This window comes from Myotis lucifugus, unplaced genomic scaffold, assembly GCF_000147115.1.
Source record: "Myotis lucifugus unplaced genomic scaffold, Myoluc2.0 scaffold_41, whole genome shotgun sequence".
NCBI lineage: Eukaryota > Metazoa > Chordata > Mammalia > Chiroptera > Vespertilionidae > Myotis > Myotis lucifugus.
In genome coordinates, this window is record NW_005871089.1 from 3,011,922 (window position 1) to 3,028,083 (window position 16,162).

Sequence of the window (16,162 nt, forward strand, 5' to 3'; positions counted from 1 at the left end):
GACAGGCAGCATGGACCCATTGATTGTCCAGTTATACTTCTAGTCTCTACCTCCCTACTCACTGGCTACCAGCTAACCTGACCCACTTAGCCCAAAAATGACAGCTAGGATTAAGGAAACTTTGGTCCCTCTACTAAATAAAATCATTTTGGTAGACAATGCTTTAATTTAGGGTGGTATATTTGGCCTCATTGCAGGGGGGTCTGAAATATATATGGAAAGTCCTATACTCCAGAGAGAATGATGCCCTTTCAAATAAATTAAGCCCGGCCTGTGTTGCTCAGTGGTTGAGCGTCTACCTATAAACCAGGTCACGGTTCGATCCCCGGTTAGGGAAAAGGCCCAGGTTGTGGGCTCGATCCCCAGTATGGGGTATGCAGGAGGCAGCTGATCAATAATTCTCTCTCATCATTGATGTTTCTATTTCTCCTTCTCCCTCTCTGAAATCAATAAAAATATATTAAAAATAACAACAAAAACCAAACATAAATGAATTAAGCCTATTTTATTCCCACCCTTTTTGGGAGGAGGGCTCTGGGGGAATTCTGTGACCCATGAATTCCTTCCCATCACTCCTAAATTGGGCCCAGAGCTGAGACATTTTCCAAACCTCCAGCTCAGAATTCATCCTGTGAGAGCTGGTAAGTAACCCAGTTATGACTCAGCACCAGATTCTTCCCTTCCTCTCCCCACAGGCTAGAATGAAAGGCAGAATCAAGCAGGAGGCTCCTCCCCTGTGGATGGCTATATCCTCACCACAAACTGAGTCATGGCCACACCCTACATGGATGGAAAATCACCATGAGAGGGAAAGAGAAAGTTAAGCTCCCAGGGTTTTTGAGTTCTCAGCCCAGAAATCACAGCCATCTACTCTCCACCTGGAACTGATTGAGGAAAATAGTTCTTTTCCTGGCCCTGGGCCCTATCCCTAACTAAGCATGTCCAGGTCTCAATGAAGTAGGGTTGCTTGAACCCAGGACTATGTGAAAGGTAGGAGGCCACTGTCAACATCCGTGTGCAGTATTAGTAATAGGCTTGGCCTCTGTGAAGGACAATGTCTTGCTCAAACCTGGGTTTCACATCCCCCTCCTCCAAGGTAGCCAGGTGTGGGTGGGGGAAAGGGGCAATATTCCCCCACCTCCTCCAGGCTGTGGGAGGATTCCACTCTAGAAACTCATGGCCCCCATTTAGCAAGTTCCCCTGCAATAAAGGCATTCTTGTTATAGGGTTTTAATCAGATTTATTTATACCACACACATTTTAAATTTTTTAAGCTATGATTATGTATGGCTTTCAAACACTAAAATGGGGTTCAGTAAGTCTTCACTTAATGTTATCAGTAGCTTTCTGTGACTTTAAGGCAGTGATGGCGAACCTATGACATGCGTGTCAGAGGTGACACGCGAACTCATTTTTTTGGTTGATTTTTCTTTGTTAAATGGCATTTAAATATATAAAATAAATATCAAAAATATAAATTTTTGTTTTACTATGGTTGCAAATATCAAAACATTTCTATATGTGACACGGCACCAGAGTTAAGTTAGGGTTTTTCAAAATGCTGACACGCCGAGCTCAAAAGGTTCGCCATCACTGCTTTAAGGTCTAGTATGCAAGTAGACCAATTTTATCACAGGGTAATTGGCGAGAAAAACAGTTAAGTTCCTATGGTATCTCATCAACATCATAAAGACATGTTATTTGAGGACTTGTTTAATTTCATTACAATTTTTTGGCAAAAAAAAAAAAAGATCATCATGCATATTTTTTAAAAAAACCAAACACCCATTGAGACTAGCTTAGGAATTTGCATTTCTCAGGTAACATACCCTATCTCTTCATTACTTCTCATTCCATCATTTACTAGTACTTGCTCTGTCAAAGAAAAAGAAGAAATGCTTATAGCCCAGCCGGTGTGACTCAGTATTTGAGCATCAAACTATGAACCAGGAGGTCACAGTTCGATTCCTGGTCAGGGCATATGCCCGAGGTTGTGGGCTCGATCCCCAGTCCAGGGGGGGTGTGGGAGCAGCCAATTGATGATTTTCTCTCATCATTGTTGTTTCTCTCTCTCCCGTTTCCTTCCTCTCTGAAATCAATAAAAAATACTTTTTTCAAAAAGAAATACAACAGAAAAATCTATTGACAGTTTTTGAAAATAGAGCAAAAATGTTGTTATACCATTTGAGTAGTCAAGCACCGAGGTACAGTTGCTGAAACACCAGTGGGAGCAGTTTGAGAACCACAGGGAAAGTAAAAGAATGGTTAACAGCTTAGATTCTGGAGTTGGGCAGATCTGATTAAAGACCCTGCATTGCCACTAACCAGCTATGAGACTTTGGACACATTAAGATCTCTAGAGAAACCTACCTTTCACCTTTTGTTGTCAGGATTAAATGAAAACATTTGTAAAATCTGAAAGGATATCTAGTATAGAACCAGAACAGCAGTTTTGGAGTTAGGATGCTTGTCTGTCGCTAGCTGTGCAACATGGGCAAATCACTATCTTCTGTGCCTCTATTTTCTCATCTACAAAGTGGGGATAATGGCACCTACTTTATAGGCTTCTTGAGAGAATTATATTAGTCAATACATGGAAAGAGCTTATAATGCCAAGCATATAGTAAGTAAGCAAGTGTTAGCAAATTAGTAGTGTTTAGGATAATGCCTAGCACCTACCTAGTAAAAACTAAAATGTTAGCTGTCTCTGATACTGTACAGATAAGCTGCAAGGGTCATTCCAGGAGGCAGGAATGTCAATTAGGTGGGCTCCCTGATGGGGTCATTTACTTAGTGAAGATAGTTTCTGCTAGACCTGAAACCAGAATGGGGAGAGAGCCTTAGAAGACTTGTAGAGTCAGAATGTAGTAGTCTTGATCAAGAACGGGTAAAGAAACAGCTCCTGGAGGGAGAGGGGGGATTGGACCTTAAGAATGGTACTTCCAGGTGAAGGCAAGTCAGGAACTACAAAGCAGGTAAAGAACCCAGGCAAAGAAGGGTATCTCCAAAGTAGGGTGAAGGTAATGAAAGAAAATAACTGATCTAGCACTGGCTTTGTAAATCAAGAAGCTATAACAATAACAACACAAAAAGCCTATACAGGTAGACCTCATTTTTAAAAAAAACTATTAATTGAATTTACTGGGAGGCAGACCTCGTTTTATTGCATTTCACAGAGGTTACTTTTTTTTTTTTTTTTTTTACAAATTGAAGGCACTATCCTCCGTCAGCAAAGATTATGCCTTGCTTTACTGCAACAGTTGCTTTGCTGCGGTGGCTGGAATGAACCCACAGTACCTCCAAGGCGTGCTTGTACTGGAAAATGCTTCTTTAAATGCTACTTTAATAAAAATTTTCTGTGCTTATATTCCTGTTTTTATTCATTAATATTTCAAACTATTTACCAATGTCCAACCTATCTCTTACAACTAAGTGTTGTAGGTACATGGAGCACAAAGGCTAGTAGAGGTTATCAGTGGGAATTTCAACAGGGAGATGGATTTCACTGAAGAATTAGATCTAGAAACAGGAGTTTTCCCTCACCTTGCTGGCTGGCCTTGGAGAATCTGAATTTTATTTCATTATGGGAGGTTGCATTTCCTTAGGATCTTTTTATAGATTTCAAGTTAGAGACAAACCCAACTGCCAGCTCTCCCCTACTTCCCTATCCCAAAGAAGTACCTGGGAGGAGGAAGAGAGTCTAAGGGCCAAGCCCGAGATACAGAGCAAGGGAAAATGGTTGGTTTTGTGCAGAAAGCAGAGGTCTAATGTGACCTAATTTCCAGAGGTGGGAAGTCTGAGCTGCTTTGGCCTCAATGGTCCTTTTAAAACGCGAGGAACAGTTGATCAGTGTTATTGTATTCTATTATGTCTCAGTTTGTGTAATCTGCATAACTGTTCATTTCCCTTCTTTATCTAATTGATTAAAATGTTGACAGATCTGTAGTACTCTACACTAGATGAACTCAGCTTTGACTCCACCTAACTTAAATAATCCCAACCCTCATGATATTCCACTCCCCCCTCCACACACCCCCCATTGGGGGCTTGGGGCAGGTGCTGGGCCAAGGCCAGTCAGACCACAGTGATCATATCCAGTCCACAGCACCTTCCATTTTATTGTTTTATTTACAAACAGGGTGAAGTCAACTGGGAAAATCAGGGACAGGGGTCAGTCTAGGCCATCCAAATGTGGAGTGGTTCCTGGGTCAATCTCCACTACGAAGGCCGCCTCTTCTATCCTTTTCCTGCCCCTTGGAAATGATCCCTTGATTCCTCAGGGCAGCCTCCCCAGCTGCTCCGGAGCCCTTTAATAAGGGCAGATGGATCCTGGGGGAACGGGGTGGTACGAGGGCTGGGCCCCCTCAGTTTGTGTAAACCTGAGTTCCGATCACACGCATGATTTCCTTCTGTATCTTGGGGTCCTGAGTATTAATGTTGGCATCGCCCACCTGACCATCCTCATATCTGCCAAAGATAGGGCAAGTGTGAGCATAAGAGAGAGAACAATATAGAAATAATGTCAACCAGTGGAACTGTATTTGGAGGTGGACCATCCTATAAATAAAAACCCTTTCTTGGTTCTCCTTAGGGTGGAAGAGATTCAACTTACCTGGTTTCCTCTAAACAGACCATGATATATAGGCATCCCCAACCTCCAAGGGGAAAGTCCCAGTGCCAGCTGCACTCAGGTAGCCAGGGGCAAGTCTAAGATAACAGTAGTCACACCCCAGGACACCCCCACCCTCACTCCTCGGAGTAATCCCCAAGGTACCCTCCTAGACTTACACAAAGAAGAACCGTGTGCAGACATGGTCGGACACAGGGCACACCCAGATGTTCCCATGCTTCTGGAGGTCTTTAGATGTAATGACTGAGAAGAGGGGGCCAGAAGTTATATATATATAATGCTTAGGTCAGAGACCAGGCAGGGAGGGGAAGACATGATGCTTCAATATCACCCTTGGCTGGATCATGCGCTATTAGTTGCACTAAAAAGAAAGGTTGGGCCCAGCAGTGTGGCTCAGTGGTTGAGTGTTGATCTGTGAACCAGGAGGTCATGGTTCGATTCCCAGTCAGGTAATATGCCCAGGTTGTGGCCTCAATCCCAGTGTGGGGCATGCAGGAGGCAGCCAATCAATGATTCTCTCTCATCATTGATATTTCTATCTCTCTCTCTCTCCCTTCCTCTCTGAAATCAATAAAAATATTATATATATATATATATTATATATATATATGAAATCAATAAAAATATAATATATAAAATATATATATGTATATGTATATGAAAGTTTGGGGACCTAGAAAACAGGGACTAGTTGAGCTACTTACCTTCACAAAGTGCTATACAGTTTAGATTCCGACTTTGCAGGAACCTTGACTGAATGGATCGGGTCTGGAAGAGAAAGAGAGCAGGGCCAGGTAGACTGTTACAACTTTCTCTATAGAGGCTGGTTCGCTGATGATGGGTGGGATCAGGGATATCCTGGGCTTCCAGCCACCCTCTCCCACGCCCCCAAAACCAGTCTGGATGAGTTCACAGCTTCCATCTTTACAATTATATGTCACTGCATTTCTTCATAAATTCAGTCTCTGTTTTCATAGTTATGACTAAAGCCACTTATGACTGGAAGCATGTTCATCTTAGAATGTACCTGATTCCTTCAAATGATCTTCAAACTACCCTCCATCCCCACCATTGTTTCCCCATCCATCTCTGTAACCGAAACATATCCCAGGAGAAGGGTACTGACTCACTGGAGCAGGGCCAAGTATTAATACCTGGGGGATAGTATTCATCCTGTTATATCTCTGGACCAGCTCATCCTTGGAGGGCATCCTGTGCTGTCCTTTTCCCATTCCTGTCATAGAAGAACAAACCCAGCTTATTCACCCATTCCTTAATCAAACATTTACTCAAGTACCTACTGTCAGGCACTGAGCTAGACACTTGGCAATACAGCAGTGAATAAAACAAACAAGACATCTTTCCTCACAATTTAGTCTGGTGGAGAGTACAGGCAAAGAACAAGTAATTACAAAACAATATGCCAAGTGTTGTGATGGGGACAATAGAGAGCACTGTGTAAGTCAGAGGCAGAGAAGGAACCTAGGCTAGAGGTCTGAAGAAGGCTTCCTGGTGATAGCTAGGGTGAGAACTCTAGGGTGAGGAATTTATATGAAGAGGGGGCAATGTTCTGGGCAGAGGTAACAGGATATGGAAGGTCTGGAGGGAAAAATCAGTATGCCTTAGTTTGTATGGAGCATAGTCAGTGGCAGAGGAGTGGTGAGAGATGATGTCTAAGAGGTGAGCTAGGATCAGTTCAAGCAGGCCTTGTAGGCCATGTTAAGGCAACTAGAGTTCATCCTGAGAACATCAGGGAATCACTGAAGGGTTCTATGATAGGGGAGTAACACATGAAATGAGAGGAATGAGGTGCCCAAAACAGTGGTGACATCAGTACTTCGGATCAAATGTCAGGCTGAGTGAAATGAGTAGAAAGGAAGCAAGCAGAGCAAGTCAGATCTGCTCTAGTCTCAAAGTTACATAAAATACTGTGACAGAGTCTTTCAAGAGAAAAGGGAGAAAGCACAACAGTTAAGAGATAACTAATTTTCCAGATAACTACAATGGCAAAAACCTTGAAGAATTCTGCTTCCTTCAGAAAGTCTTCCCACACTTTAGGAAGTGCTGTCAATTCCCTGGTTTCCACCCTCTCTAAATCCATAAATCCTTCACCATCCTTACCCACCAATGAATAGTCCTGTTTATAACCATTTATAGACTCATTTTGGATTTTTCTTAGATACAAAACAGTGCTTGTGTGTTCCTGCTCCCAACTCTTTTTGCCTGTGATTAGGACTTCAATCTCTATGCTCAGCTTTAGCACAGGCAGCCTTATATCACAGACTCTCGTGTGTGCGTACGTGTGTGTGAGACTGAGAGGAAGATGGGGAATGATGCTATCGTTACAGGCCATAAGCAGGGCCCTTATCAACCACTCCACCCTGGAACTTTCTATTATTACTAACTCCACTCTGCTTCAATTTTTGGTCTTGTGATGGCCATGGTGTTGCTGTGGAAATGATAACCACTGGACTAACATTCTTTACTGATCAGGCTGTAAATTCATCATGCACTCACACTAAAGTCCTATGATAGAATTGTGGCCCGAATAAAATTCAGGGCCAGGAGAGCTTCAAGATTTCAACTGCTAATTTCTTCCTCCTATAGACACTCACCACCCATTTCCACCTTCTCCATTAGCCTGAACTAGGTTTAGCTCTGCATCTAAACATGACTTCTTAGCCTGGATATTTCAGTGCAAGATTCTGAGTGAAATTCTCATTTAGGTTATACCCCAGAATATAGGAAAGAACAATCTGACTTCTTTTTTTTTAATTTTTTAAATTTTTAAATTTTTAAATTTTTTAAATTAAATCTTTATTGTTCAGATTACATTTGTTCCTCTTTTTTTCATCCCCATAACTCCCCTCCACCCAGTTCCCACCCCACCCTCCGCCCTCACTCCCCACCCACTGTCCTCATCCATAGGTGCACGGTTTTTGTTCAGTCTCTTCCTGCATCCCCCACACCCCTTTCCCCACCAAGAATAGTCAGTCCACTCCCTTTCTATGCCCCTGATTCTATGATAATCACCAGTTCATTCTGTTCATCAGATTATTCACTTGATTTTCAGATTCACTTGTTGATAGATGTGTATTTGTTGTTCATAATTTGTATCTTTACCTTTTTCTTCTTCTTACTCTTCTTAAAGGATACCTTTCAGCATTTCATATAATACTGGTTTGGTGGTGATGAACTCCTTTAGCTTGTTCTTATCTGTGAAGCTCTTTATCTGACCTTCAATTCTGAATGATAGCTTTGCTGGATAAAGGAATCTTGGTTGTAGGTTCTTGGCATTCATCACTTTAAATATTTCTTGCCACTCCCTTCTGGCCTGCAAAGTTTCTGTTGAGAAATCAGCTGACAGTCGTATGGGTACTCCCTTGTAGGTAAATGACTTTCTCTTGCTGCTTTTAAGATTCTCTCTTTGCCTTTTGTTCTTGGCATTTTAATTATGATGTGTCTTGGTGTGGTCCTCTTTGGATTCCTTTTGTTTGGGGTTCTTGCGCTTCTTGGACTTGTAAGTCTATTTCTTTCACCAGGTAGGGGAAGTTTTCTGTCATTATTTCTTCAAATAGGTTTTCAATATCTTGCTCTCTCTCTTCTTCTGGCACCCCTATAATTCGGATGTTGGTACGCTTGAAGCTGTCCCAGAGGCTCCTTACACTATCTTCGTATTTTTGCATTCTTTTTTCATTTTACTTTTCCGGTTGGGTGTTTTTTGCTTCTTCGTATTTCAAATCGTTGACTTGATTCTTGCGATCCTCTAGTCTGCTGTTGGGAGTCTGTATAATATTCTTTATTTCAGTCAGTGTATGCTTAATTTCCAGTTGGTCCTTTATCATAACATCGAGGGTCTGACTAGATTTCTTGAGAATCTCACTACATTTATCGGCGGTCTCACCAGTCTTTTTGAGGGTCTTACTAAATTTATCGGCGGCTTCTAGAAAGTTCTTGAAAAACCTTAAAAGTGTGATTTTGAACTCTATATCCAGTAGTTTGCTTTCCTCCATTTCTGTCATTTGTGTCCTGTTTCTTTGTCTCCGCATTTTTTATGCTTCCCTGTGTTGATAAAGTGGTTTTCTGTGCTAGGTGTCCTCTAGGGCCCAGTGGTTCAGCCTCCCCAATTACCAGAGGTGGACACTCTTGGTGCACCCCTTTGTAGGCTTTGTGCACAGTCTTGTTGTAGTTAAGCCTTGATTGTTGTAGTTAACACTGGGAGGGAATGACCTCCAGGCCAATTGGCTGTGAGAATCAGCTGTGTCTGCAGTGGGAGAACTTCTGTGCTGGAGACACCCCTCCGGGGCAAGACTTGCTTCAATGGGGCTTTGGTGCTCACTGGGTCTGCCCCCTGAGTGTGTCCTTTAAGGGTCCGAGAAGCTGAAAACTGGGTGGTCCCACTCTGACCACTGGGGACACTCGCTCCTGGGTCTCTAGGGAGGTGCTAATCTAGCCTTTGCCTGAGGCTACCCAGCAAAAGCCTCCCTGCAGGGCTTGGTCGGGGCGGGTCCCACGGGATCAACAGGGCGGAGCGAGCAGTTTTGGCTGCTCTCAGTCCTGCCCTCAGAGGCTCTGCTTCTCAGTGTCCCGGTAATCGCTGTAAGCACCTCCGAGAGAAAGCTGCCCTTGAGTTCCGACCGATGCCAGACAGTCCCGCTTCTCCCGTATGAGTCTGGGTCCCTAGAGACTCGCCTGGAACTGGAGCTCAGAGCCTGAGACTCCCTCCGGATTGAAAAAGACAACCGCGCCCTCAGCCGCCAGCCCGCTCCGAGTGCGCCTCTGTACCTTAGTATTTTTTTTTATTTTTTTTTTTTTATTTTTTTTTTAAATATATTTTTATTGATTTTTTACAGAGAGGAAGGGAGAGAGATAGAGAGTTAGAAACATCGATGAGAGAGAAACATTGACCAGCTGCCTCCTGCATATCTCCCACTGGAGATGTGCCCGCAACCCAGGTACATGCCCTTGACCGGAATCGAACCTGGGACCCCTCAGTCCTCAGGCCGACGCTCTATCCACTGAGCCAAACCGGTTTCGGCTGTACCTTAGTATTTTACTTCCGCACTGCACCTCCTCTGAGTCTCGGTATGCTTTTCTCTTTCCTTCTAGTTGTAGAATTTCTACTCAGCCAGCCTTCCTGTGGTTCTGGATGATGTCCGTTCCGTCTTTTAGTTGTATTTTTGAAGTGGTTGTGCGAGGCAGCAAACTCCGGTGTTTACCTATGCCGCCATCTTGGTTTCTCCAATCTGACTTCTATGGCTGTTTTAGAGATGGCCCTTATAATATAAATCCTGTCCCATTCCAATCCTGTTGCACACTGTCCTGTCTATACTCCCCCAGTGATCTTCAGACAGTTTGTCAAGACCAGACCCTAAGAACATGATGGCTAGAATAATCCCTGGATGTTTTGTGTCTGGAGTATATACTTATTCCAAGTCTCTAAACAGGACTGAATAGATGGAGTTTACCATCTCCTTTCTCACTGGTCTTCATTTTAATGTGCATACTCTAGCCAAGTCATTGGAGGCTCTGCTAGTCAAAGGGATGCTCTCTATACTGCTCCCAGAAGGCACCCAATGCTGCTGGCTAAGAATCCTACCCTGAGAAAGAACAAAGCAGAGCAGAATAGGGTGGAAGGAGACACACAATAAGATAAAGTTGACCAAATTCTAGAGTAACTACAGTTATTTGGACACTTGCATACATTCCACCCACTGTTATATAGGCTCAAATATCTATGGGGCCCTCACAGAGTCAGTCATTCAAGCAAAGCCTACCCTATCAGTCTAATATAATGGTTAGAATACTGTCCCAAAAGTTAGGAGATCTGGATTTCTGTCTTATCTCTGCTACTCAGCTGTGTGACTCCAAAGTCACTTAATATCTCCAAGTTTCAGCTCTCTTATCTAAATAATAACGGGGATTGGACAAAATGACCTACAGCTCTAATACCAAAATCCTATGGTATTTTGTATCTATAGTTAATTGACCTTTTTGAGAAGGATGGTATCATATGATGTTTTTAAGTAATTGGTAAAGTAATGAAGAAAGAGAAGAAGTCGGTAAAGACACCTGGCTCCATCTGATAACTAATGGCTTTCAGGCACTTAATGGTAAGCAAAGGCCAGTGACAGAGGGAGAGAATAGGGAGAAAACAGATAGGAAGAAAGAATCTTATGGGCACTGAGAACCAGGAGAATTTCACTATTTGGAAAATAATAAGAGATTAATTAGAGGCAAGCTCAGGCTGTGATAAAGATAAAAATTGAGGAACCTAGACAAAGAAGCCAAAAAGACTACCCCAACCCCACCCTACTTTAGACACCAGGCACACAGAATGAGATCCATGTATACATTTAACAAATATTTATTGGGCACTTACCCTGTGTGGATTAATACTAATATTTGGTTCATGACACACTATCATATATTTAACTAGAGGCCCGGGGAGAGAGGGGTTCCTCTGCTGGGCCTGCACCCTCTCGCAGTCTGGGACTCCTTGGGAGATGTCCGCCTGCCAGGGAGCAGCCTAAGCTGGCAGTCGGACATCCCCCGAGGGGTCCTTAGCACTGGTGCAGAGGCAGGAGAGGCTCCCACCACTGCTGCTGTGTTCACCAGCTGTGAGCCCAGCTTCTGGCTGAGCAGCACTCCCCCTGTGGGAGCACACTGACCACCAGGGGGCAGTTCCTGCATTGAGCATCTGCCCCCTGGTGGTCAGTGTATGTCATAGCGTCTGGTCGTTCCACCATTTGGTTGATTTGCATATTAGCTTTTTATTATATAGGACAGGACAATAAATATCTTCAGATCCAACCTAAGAACTAAATCCAAGACCTAAAACATTACCGATGACTTACATCTATGTGCTGCTATCCTAACCCAACTACCTGCATCCCCTTTGGGAGGTAACCACCATCCTGAAATTTCTTTAGTTTTATCACACACAGAAACATACACACACATGCCTAATGTTTAATTTTATTTGCTTTTGAACAACATTTAAAAAAAGGTAGCATAGACTAGTCTTTTGAGCTTGCCTTTCCTCCCTCAACTTATTACTAAGATTTTTCCATGATGTTGAATGCCACTGTTCATTCATTTTCATTGCTGAATAATCAATCGTAAGAATGTATTAAAATATATCCTGATTTGGGTTGTTTCCAAGATTTGCTGTTGCAAACAGTATTGCTTTGAACATTTTTGTACACATCTTTGGGTGCACATATACAGGAATGAAAATGCTGGGTCAATGGGATAAAATTTCTCAGCTTTATATTATCACCAAATTTAACACCAAAGAGTCATACTAATTTATATCCCCATAAGCAATAAAAGAAATCTTAATGACCTATAACTCTGGTACAATCAGAGGTATTATCAGATTTCTTAATTTTTGCTAATCCATTTGGGTGCTAAAATGGTAAGTCATTTTGGTCTTGATTTTACTTACTTAATAGTGGCTGAGCAGCTTTTCACATTTTTTGGTCATTTCTTCAGTGACATACCTGTTCATGTCATCTGCTTATTTTTTAAATCATTTTCATTTTCAATTACAGTTGACATTCATCTATAGTTTCAGGTGTTCACCCCAGTGACCAGACATTACATAACTTAATAAGTGATCATCCCAATAAATCCTACACCCATCCAGCACCACACCTAGTTATTAGAATATTACTGACTATACTAGAGGTCCGGTGCATGAAAATTTGTGCATTGGTGGGTGGGTGGGGGTCCATCAGCCTGGCCTGCCCCCTCTCACAGTCCAGGAGCCCTCAGGGGATGTCCTACTGATGGCGGGAGGCAACCGGACCAATCAGGGGAAGGTGCCGCCCCCATCACCCTGCCACGGCTGCCAGACCTCCTTGGCCCTCGCAGCCACTGCGGCTTTGTCTGGAAGGACGTTGGGTTTATCTGGTCTAATTAGCATATTACCCTTTTATTAGTATAGATTCCCTAAGCTGTACTTTACATCCTCACCTTTTTTGCCCATCTCCCAAACCCTCCTCCCACCTGGCAACCAACAGAAAGTTCTCTGTATCTATGAGTCTGTTCTATTCTGCTTGTTCATTTTGTTTGTAGTTTCAATTCTTGATAGATATGTATTTACCACCATTTTATTGTTCATATTTTTATCTTTTTTCTTCTTCTTAAAGAAGACCCTTTAACATTTCATGTAATACTGGTTTGGTGGTGATGAACACCTTTAGTTTTTCTTGGCTGGTAGCTCTTTATATGTCCATCAATTCTAAATGATAGCTTTACAGGATAAAGTAATGTTGGTTGTAGGTCCTTGCTTTTCATCACTTTGAATATTTCTTGCCACTCCCTTTTAGCCTGCAGTTTCTTTCTTTTTTAAAAATGTTTTCTTTTTAAAAATATATCTTTATAGATTTGAGAGAGGGAGAGGGAAAAAGAGAAACCAATGAAAGAAACATCAATTGGCTTCCTCCTGCACACCTCCTACTGGGGATTGAGCCTGTAACCTGGGCATGTGCTCTGACCAGGAATTGAACCATAGGTCAATGCTCAACCACTAAGCCATGCCGGCTGGGCTGCAAAGTTTCTTTTGAGAAACCAGCTGACAGTCAGTCTTATGGGCGCTTCCTTGTAGGTAACTAACTGCTTTTCTCTTACTGCTTTTAACATTGTTTGTCTTTAACCTTTTGCATTTTAATTATGATGTGTCTTGGTGTGGATCTCTTTGGATTCATTTTCTTTGGAACTCTGCAATCCCTGGACTTCTATGTCTGTTTCCTTCACCAATTTAGGTAAGTTTTCTGTAATTATTTTTTCAAATAGGTTTTCAATTTCTTGCTCTTTCTCTTCTCCTTCCAGCACCCCCATGATGCGAATGTTGGTATGCTTGGATTTGTCCCAGAGGCTCCTTACACTACCCTCATTTTTTGGGGGGTGGGGGGTGGGGGGTCTTTTTTCTTGTTGTTCTGATTTTTTTTTTTTGCTTCCTTATATTCCAAGTCAATTTGATTCTTGGCTTCACCTATTCTACTGGTGATTCCCTGTAAATTATTCATTTCAATTAGTTGTGTTTTTTATTTTTAAATAAAAACAGGTTCTCACTAAGTTTCCTGAGCATCCTTATAACCAGTGTTTTGAACTCTGAATCTAGTTGATTGCTTGTCTCCATTTTGTTTATTTTTTTCTGGAGTTTTGTTCCGTTCTTTCATGTGGGATGTTTGTCTCCTCATTTTGGTCACCTCCTTGTGCTTGTTTCTGTGTATTAGGTAGAGCTGCTATGTCTCCTAGGCATAGTAGCGTGGCCTAATGTAGTTGGTGACCTGTGGGGTCCAGCAGCACAGACTTTCTGATCACCCAAGTTTGGCACTACAGGTGTACCCCCCATGTGGGCTGTACACCCTTCTGTTGTAATTGAGTCTTGATTGCTGTTGGCACGTCAATTAAAAGGATTTACTCAGGTTGATCAGCTGACCACCAACTTCCGATCACCTTGGTAGGTCAGCTGTGCTGGGGCCCACCACACAGTGCAAGACTTGCTTCAGCAGGGCTCTGGTACCCACTGATTCCACCACTTCAGCGTATCACTTGTGGAGGTGGCTGGGTGGTGGTGCTTCAATGTTGCCTGAAGCTATCACTGGGTGCACTGGCTTTGGGATCTCCTAGGAGTTGCAGGCCAGTGTCAGCCATTGCCTGTGTTCTGCCGAGGGCCACCAGGCATAAGCTACAACGTGACCTGCAGATGGCCGTCTCTTGTGCTGGGCTTAGAGGTGCTCAGGCAAGGCTGGCTACTGTTAGTACTGGGCCTGGGGACACTTAACGAGAAATAAAGGGCTTGCTGATGCCAGAAGCTGCTTATTTGAAAGATTTTAGGAAAATCTGAAGCACCAGTCAAGACAGGCTATTCCTATGGTAAAGCCACTGGAAACAGCTTGGGTGGGCCAAAAAATTGGGTGGTAAGGGCCTCAGGGAATCACCAGGGTGGGCAAACAGTGTAAGCTAGGTTGATGGAATTTCAGATATGGCACCTCTCTAATAGCTCTGTGGGGGAAAGGCTCATCAAAGGATGAATGGCTTCTGCCAGCACTTCTGTCTAGGAGAGAGCTGTCCCTCCACCTCTCACCTAGATGCCAAACAATGCAGTTTCTCCTCGTATGTCTCTGGTGCCTTTCAAGCTGCTCCCCCATGCTGGAGCTCAGAAAGAGTGAGTCCTAGTAAGTCCATGTGCAGGCCCTTTAAGAGAAACTCCCTGGCACTCCAGCAGTGTCAGCCTTCCTCAGCCTCAAGCCATATTCATTTTTACAGCTAGAAGTTACTGGGACTTTTCTTGCTGGCACTGATACCCTCAGTGGGGAGGTCTGGTGTGGGACTGGGGCCCCCTACTCCTCAGGGGTGGCCTACACCGCCGAGATCTCTCCTGATTTTTATGCACCACACGAGTGTGGGACCAGCACTTCCAGGTCTCTGCCCTACCAGTCTTAATGTGGCTTCTCCAATTTCATAGTTGTAAGACTTCCATTCAGCTCGATTACAGGTGGTTCTGAATGATGGTTGCTCTGTACTTTAGTTACAATTTTGACGTGGTTGTGGGAGAAGGTGAGTACATTTACCTACATGGCCATCTTGACCAGTAATCTTTTTCTCATTTGCCAATTTTTATATTGGGTTGTCTTTTTCTTATTTATCTGTAAGAATTTTTAAAAAATTCTCACCCAAGGATATGTTTTTGATTTTTAGAGAGGGAGGGAGAGGAGAGATTAAGGGAGGGTGTGAAGGATAGGGAGAGAGGGGGAGAAAGAGAAACATTGATTGGTTGCTTCCTGTACTTGCCTTGACCTTGGATTGAACCCACAACTTTTTGGTGCACAGGATGATGGTCTAAAACTGAGCTACCCAGCCAGGGCAATTTCTAAGGATTTTTAAAATATATCTTTATTACTAATCTTTTGTGGTTATGTGTATTATAAATGTCTTCTCCTGGTTTGTAGCTTGTCTTTTCTCTTTTTTAAAAAAAAATATATATTTTTATTGATTTCAGAAAGGAAGGGAGAGGGAGGGAGAGATAGAAACATCAATGATGAGAGAGAATCATTGATCGGCTACCTCCTGCATGCCCCCTACTGGGATCAAACCCGCAATCTGGGCATGTGCCCTTGACCAGAATTGAACCCAGGACCCTTCGGTCCACAGGCCAATGCTCTGTCCACTGAGCCAAACTGGCTAGGGCATCTTTTCACTTTCTTTTTTTTTTTTTTTAAATATATTTTATTGATTTTTTACAGAGAGGAAGGGAGAGGGATAGAGAGTTAGAAACATCGATGAGAGAGAAACATCGATCAGCTGCCTCCTGCACATCTCCTACTGGGGATGTGCCCGCAACCCAGGTACATGCCCTTGACCGGAATCGAACCTGGGACCTTTCAGTCCGCAGGTCGACGCTCTATCCACTGAGCCAAACCGGTTTTGGCATCTTTTCACTTTCTTAAGATGTCTTCTGATAAACAGAAGTTATTAGTTTTGATAAAATCAAATTTACCAATCTTTTATGACTTATGA

The 16,162-nt window shown here is 43.0% G+C and overlaps 1 protein-coding gene across 14 annotated transcripts in view; it reads right to left on the reverse strand.

Moving 5' to 3' along the window:
- Positions 1-4,093: 4,093 nt before the first annotated feature.
- PARP6 (poly(ADP-ribose) polymerase family member 6) overlaps positions 4,094-16,162 on the reverse strand; it is a 41,440-nt gene continuing 29,371 nt past the window's right edge. For 8 of the 14 annotated variants that reach the window (XR_002828984.1, XM_023753097.1, XM_023753093.1 and 5 more), the window contains 4 exons: positions 5,785-5,864; positions 5,335-5,398; positions 4,789-4,873; positions 4,094-4,467 (listed from right to left, as the gene is read on the reverse strand). Coding sequence is in view for 10 of the 14 variants with exons in the window: in XM_023753097.1 (XP_023608865.1) it covers positions 4,365-4,467; positions 4,789-4,873; positions 5,335-5,398; positions 5,785-5,864 (332 nt within the window). In the remaining 4 variants the exon portion in view is untranslated. Of the gene's footprint in view, positions 4,468-4,788; positions 4,874-5,334; positions 5,399-5,784; positions 5,865-16,162 lie in introns of those variants that run through there. The other 6 variants (XR_001348003.2, XR_001348002.2, XM_023753094.1 and 3 more) reach the window with 5 other exon arrangements.